General features: G+C 50.6%; 1 protein-coding gene across 1 annotated transcript in view; it reads left to right on the plus strand.

Annotated features, from left to right (window-relative positions):
* Window positions 1-1,142: 1,142 nt before the first annotated feature.
* Window positions 1,143-6,312, plus strand: part of ARPC2 (actin related protein 2/3 complex subunit 2) — a gene marked incomplete at its 5' end in the record, with an annotated part of 32,294 nt that continues 27,124 nt past the window's right edge. Inside the window, one exon of the mRNA XM_019522667.1 lies at window positions 1,143-1,204. Coding sequence (XP_019378212.1) covers window positions 1,143-1,204 — 62 coding nt within the window. The remainder of the gene's footprint in view (window positions 1,205-6,312) is intronic.

The raw sequence follows: 6,312 nt of genomic DNA on the forward strand, positions 1-6,312 counted from the left end.
GATTTAGTTGCAGCCTGTCCCTCTCCTCCAGTGTGCCCACTTCTCCCCACATCTTAGTGTCATCTGTGAATTTGAACTAGGTGCTTTTCACCCCCTTGTCCAAGTCACTGGTGAAGATGTTAAACAGTGCAAGCCCGAGGACTGAGCCCTGGGGGACCCCACTGCTCACATCCCTCCAGGTCAAATATGACCCATCCACCACCACTCTCTGGGTGCGGCCCCTCAGCCAATTTTTTATTCTGTTATTTCAGCTGTTTGCTCAAGGAATTTCTAGGGGACAGTTGCATAGTAGTCTAGATAGGGGCAAAATGAGAGGGCCGTGATGATCAAGGAAAAGAGCTCAGGCATCCTGAATCCTCTCGCTATGCAGCAAACCACATGTATTCCTTATTTGATGCGTTAGCAGTGGACAGATGTGAATTTGCCATCAGCCTGTGAATTTGCCATCAGCCTCTGCAACAGTTGGGTCTTGGGGTCGAAGCGCAGGCTGCGAGGCGAGGAGCTGCATTCCAGATCCGTTGTCACTGATTCACTTGTGACATTGGTGCGTCATTTAACCCATGTGTTGCCAGCCATAAACTGAAGAGGGTATCTGGGCTGTCAAGTGCTTGGGGAGCCCTAGGTGAAAGGTATCTTTGCCCTTTGTGATTCAGTAGTGGAGCTGACAGCAGAAATCCCACCCAGCATGAGCTTGCTCTATGTGATTAGCATCTGTGTGAGATGTCATGGAAGAGCCGGCAAGCAGAGTCATTCACCTGCGAGATCTCCTGTACACCACCTAGGTGCCGTTATTACACTGGGAGTGTCTCTGGGAGCACCTGTGTGATCTTAGATGAGCAACATCCTACTGGCATAAATGGCCTGAAATGTCTCCCCTAAAAGGATCCTCCCTTCCTCTGGGAGAGCAAAGCCTTTACTTATGACTGCCCTTCATCCATCTTTGGTGGTCTTCCACATGTTGCCTGCAGGCCAGAGCTGAACTCTTCCTGTCTCTTACTCAGGTCACAAGAGCTGCTGGTTGAAAACAGCTCTTGATAGTCTACCCTGAGCATGCCCTGAGTCCCAGCCATCCAGGGAAAGGCATATTAGCCTGCTGATGGATTGACTGGCTAGATCCTTTTTAACTTTAGAGATGAAAATGAAGGACTCATCATTTCATTGGCAGCCCTAACAAACGTGCAGCCAGAGCTATCGTCAGCATTGGGTTCAAGAAAGAAGACCAAAATCAATGGCTTTTTATTTAAAACCTATATTTAAAATAGGCTTTGACAGCCTAGGGTAAAAGGCCTCAACTCGACATAATTTAAGATCATGTAAACTAAGGGGAAACCTCAAGCTGTACTTTTCCTGCCAAAGCTTCAGAGAGTCAAACTGCTGAACAGGAAGAAGACGCTGGCTAAGCAGCTGGGTTCAGACAGGCTGTCAGCATCTGCTAGCAGGCACCACATCCCCAGCTACAGACAGACTCATTTTTATGTAGATTAATTTGACCGGACCAGTTCAATGGCCAATCAACGGCTGAGAAACTGATTGGGAGACAACACGCTTGTTTTCCTTCCCATGAGCAAAAGCAAGATGAGGGGATGAGTGAGATCTGCTGCTCCTAAAATCTTGAAGGAGGCAGTGATGAGAAGCAGTGCAGTGTGCTACCCCTGTGGATGAACAAAGGAAATATGAATGAGTCTTTTAATTGCAAAACCACTTTTTGTCTTTAAAAATCTGGTAAATTTAAGGTAGATATTATTGAACTAACCCCCCAAATAGGCTGCTGGTTGAGCTTAATTCTATTTTCTGTCCATATGCAGCTTGATGGAAATCACAGGCAACCTAACCATCTAGGAAATCCCTTTTTCTGTCATAATTAAAGGAGTCTAAAAAAGGAGCAGGGGATTTGGACAAATGTCAAGTTACCTATTACCATAAATCTATCGAGGAGTGTTCTGGTTGTGTCGGGTATCACATGTAGTGCGAAGGTGAATTGCAAATCAACATGTTTTAGTGGTTGCTGTCCAGCGAGAGTCTGTCTTTGTTCAGGAGATTGACTTCGCCAGGCTCTGTGACTAATTTGGCATGTGTACCCTATGCGGGGGAGCAGCTCACCAGGGAAAAATGTGCTTGATTTTACCTGTGTAGTCATGATACAGTTCACATTGAAAGATGGGCTTCTTAGCAGTGGCAGGATGTGGTTTTTGGGAATTTGTCCTTCAGCGTGTGGCTGCAAATGCAGTTTAGCTCAAATCGTCTTAGCTGTGTTTGTCCTAAATCGTCTTAGCGGGAAATGCCATGGAATCAGGCTGCGCTTTGTGCTTCATCTTTATTACCCATCGACTTAGAGCGTAAGCTGCTTAGGGCACACTTCGTGCCTTGTAGAGCTCTGGGTGTTGATGCTTAACCCGGGGAGGACGTGGCTATGAGCCAGAGGATGCCACAGTGGATCTAAAATGGCCAGGTTAGGCCTCTGTGCTCTTCAGAGAAGCAAATGTGTTTGTGAAGCGTGGGAGTTGCTGGCTGCCGGCTTTGTACCCTATCCTGAAAGGCAGCTGTGTGCAGGGGGCCTGCCCTGAACCCGGAAGGGAGCCGACAAGCTTGTGGTGAGCTTTTTGACTCTGGATACATGCGGTCACGTTTGTTTGTTCACATCATAAACTGCGCTGCCATCAGCCCTGCGGCCGAGGGGCCACAAGTGTCTGGACAGGCATCACAATGGGTCTCTGTTCCCCCCACAGCTGGACATGGAAGTGCAGAACCACCCTGCCAAAATTAGTGCAGGTCCAAGCAGAGCAAGGGCTGTGATTCAGAGCCTCTGGTCCCCGCTCTCTCCACCTGCTGCCTGGTTCCTTCCTGCGGTTCTTGGGGCTGTGGGTGCCACCGTGCCCTTTGTCAGAGCTGCTTCACACCGTACATCAGTTCCCGGGGGCATGAGCAGAGACTTCCTAACACCATTACAGAGTCCCACAAGACTGGAGCCTGAACCAAAAGGCACCGTGTTAGTGTGAACAGGGCCTGGCACAATCCAAGCCTTTCTCCTTTAATGTGATACCTCTTTTGTAACTTTTTATTTTATCACGGTGTTATTTTTCCAACAAGTCTGCAGCAACCTGCCAATCCACTCTTGTGCAGCCGTTAGATAGCCGCACTTGGAGCTGTACAAGCTTCTAGAGACTGTTTTATTATTTTGCCCTTCAGAACCAGAGATGTTGTCCTTTGCAACCATCTCTGTCCTTTGGTATTTGATTAGAGGCCTTTATTTATGAATTATATGATGCGTTAGTCTGATTACCAGCCAAGTCTGCATCGGCGCCCAGTTCTGTTTTACAGAGAAGGCAAGAGGACAGTTTGTAATGATCTCTTCCTCCTCTTAGGCAACAATTCTGATTTTTTTTTTCTTTTTAAATATGGCTGAGAAGATTTGTCACCTCGAAAGCAAAACTGGAGGACTTGGAAATTACCCGAGTCCAAGCTGAGGGAGGGCTGGCTCTTGATTTTGAAGTGCTTGTTGGCCTTGCTTCATGAATGATCTTCTTGGAAATTCTGCTGGGGGAGAAAGCTGTGATGTGCATTAAATGAACTTCATATGTTTTGCCTTCCTCTGTAGCAGGGGGCAAGGCCTCTGTCTGGGATCTCTTGAGTGTATATTAACAAACATTTCCGGCAGCAGGACAATGGCTGCTGTGGTCCCCCTGCTTTACCTGTGGAAGAGCCAGGCATAATGTCTTGTGTTATGTTGAGTGACTGTAGTATTAGTAAGAGATGAGATTATGGATTTGTCTGGGATGGTTTAAATGGGGATATGAGAGCCTCGGGCAGGGGTTTGCTCTTGATGTGACCTCTGGAAGTACTTTCCAGCCCCACTTCTCTAAGATTTCTATGATTGTAACAGTCTTCTGAAATGTATTTGTGGAGGGAGGGATTTCCTTGGAGAGAAATGAAATCTGCCAGAGCCCTTGATGGCTCTCCTAAGCCCAGGGCAGATGATGCTGTCAGTGTGCAGAGCAGTGTAGGTTTGACTCCAGGTGGGTGGCTTATGCTTGCTAACGTGAACATTATTGGAAATGACACAGTGCTTTTGGCTGGAAAAGCTGCCCTGCTCATGTCCGAGGTCAGGCGGGTTTCTCAGGAGTAGGTCTTGTGTGTTTTGGTTAGAGAGAGGCAGCAAGCTGAGTCTCTTCCTTCATGTGAGCATTTTCTGTGCACTGTTTAAGGCAGATCGGAGCAAAGAGAAAAGGCTCCTGAGATTTGTCAACTGCTAGGACCTTGTGATGACAGGCTGGCAACAGAGAAACACTGAGGTACTGCCCAGGAACATGGGGCACGGCTTGAAACCTCACCCCATGAAAGAGCTTTTAGACAAGAGGTGCTAAAACTGTGCCAGGTCAGATCCCACACACCGGGATCGGGCTCAGCACTGGGCTCCAGGGCCCAATCCTAGCCAGCTAAGGCAGCGCAATCTGGCCCGCAGCGGGGGGGGGGCCACAGCTCCGGGAGTTTGGTAGAAGGGGAACAGTGCCCTGGCTCCTGCACCACCAAATTTTCGGCCTCCTGAGGAGCACTGCAGGCTGGATGACACAGTGGCAGGGTCCGGATCTGGCCCACAGGCCAGGGGTTGATCATCCCTGGTCCTAGAGAGCTGCGGTTATGAGTGCAAAATACTAAATGGTGGAGAGAAAGTTGCTAGGGATTTATTACAGACTGTCTCTCAATACAACAACAAGGGGTCACAGCATGAAATGAGTAGGTTGTCAGTTGAAAAAGAACACAAGGAAGCTCTGTTTCACCCAGGGGATCATTAAAGGGTGAAGCTCATTGCCACCAGACATGCGGGAAGCTGAGAGTTTAGCCAGATTCACAAAGGACTGGACACGTGGGGATGCAGAGGAAAGGGGCATCGGGAGCTATTGAGCAGGGAGTAGGGGACACGGCCTCTGCACCAGACCTGCCTGGACCTCGGTGGAAGAACATACCTGGGCACTCGCCCTCCAGCTCCACTCCGTGCCACCCTGGGATGCAGGAACAGGGACGGGGCAGGATGGACCTGTGGTCTGACCCAGTATATGCCAGTTCCAAGGACCCCCACCCCAGTGCAGGGCCCAGCTGTGTGTAACCTCATCTTGAGGAGCACAGATCTTGAGGAGCACAGTTACGTGGTCCAGGTCACTCAGAGTTGGGGCCTGGTCTGTACAAGCTTTGGTTGCAAAGCTAGCGTGGGAGCTCAGTGATGGCCCTTGGAGCTGTGACTTAGAGGGAGTCGGCAAGCAGTGCAACAAGCCTGACAGGCAGGTGGAGCAGCAGAGCCTGGCAAAGCAGCTTGGGGCATTGCAGCTTGTATGTGCTGTGCGCAGCAGTCCTACCCCACAGAGGGTCCCTGCCCTAGGGCTAGCCCAGTCCACATACCAGATGGGTGGGGCAGGGAGTGGGGGAGAAAGCTACAGTGGCAGTACTGGCTAGCAAGGTGGGTGGTGGACATAAAATCCTAGAGCCGTGGGGCTGGAAGGGGCCTCCAGGGGTCTCATCCAGTCCAACCCCTGCTTAAGGCAGGATCAGGCCTGTGCAAACCACCTCAGACAAACCCGCTGTCCAACCTCTGAGCAACACAACCTAAGGCATCACACCTGAACCTGCCCCAAGGAAAGCAGGGGGACCACCAAGACCAACATCCTGCTGCTGCAAAGGTTATTAATAAACACATGAGAGATCACAGGCAGAGGCCATGCCCCCACCACAGAAGAAGGCAACTACCCCGGTCCGTACCAATCTAACCAGCAGGTAAAATCCTTTCCTGCCCTTAACACAGCGTCTGTCTGACCCTGAGTGGAGGGGCAGGACCCTATAGCCAGGAGCCCCCGGCTTGACGTCCCAGCAGAAACATTGACACAGCCTAGTCGCCATCCCCGGCCTGGGCTGCAACCCCCTGTCCTCTTGTCAAACTTAGCTCAAGCTAAATGTCCTATGCTGCTCCTCACCCTCGTCATTGGGACCAGCAATCCCATCTCCTCCCCTCATCTTGGGGCCTGTTTCACGGCTGTAGATAACCTCAGAGAGCTGGGCCATTATACGCCCTTCCCTGATTCCCTAGCCCTGGCTTTCGTTCATCCTCCACGTCTGAATGGTGCCCTGTAGGGCTGGGTCCCTGCTTTGCCCCTCCCTGCCCCAGGACATGCTGCTTCGCGCCGGAGCACTCTGGGGGAAGGCAGCGTTCACCCCTGGCCTTGGGATCTGTCCAAGTTAAGCTTTAGCATGCTCCTAGGCTAGTTGGCTGGAAGGGCCCTTGACTGTGGACCTCGTATGACTTCTCAAAGCCTGTAAGACAGGGTG

The sequence above is a fragment of the Gavialis gangeticus genome, unplaced genomic scaffold (genome assembly GCF_001723915.1).
Source record: "Gavialis gangeticus isolate Ggan-Ray unplaced genomic scaffold, GavGan_comp1, whole genome shotgun sequence".
In the NCBI taxonomy this organism is placed as follows: domain Eukaryota; kingdom Metazoa; phylum Chordata; order Crocodylia; family Gavialidae; genus Gavialis; species Gavialis gangeticus.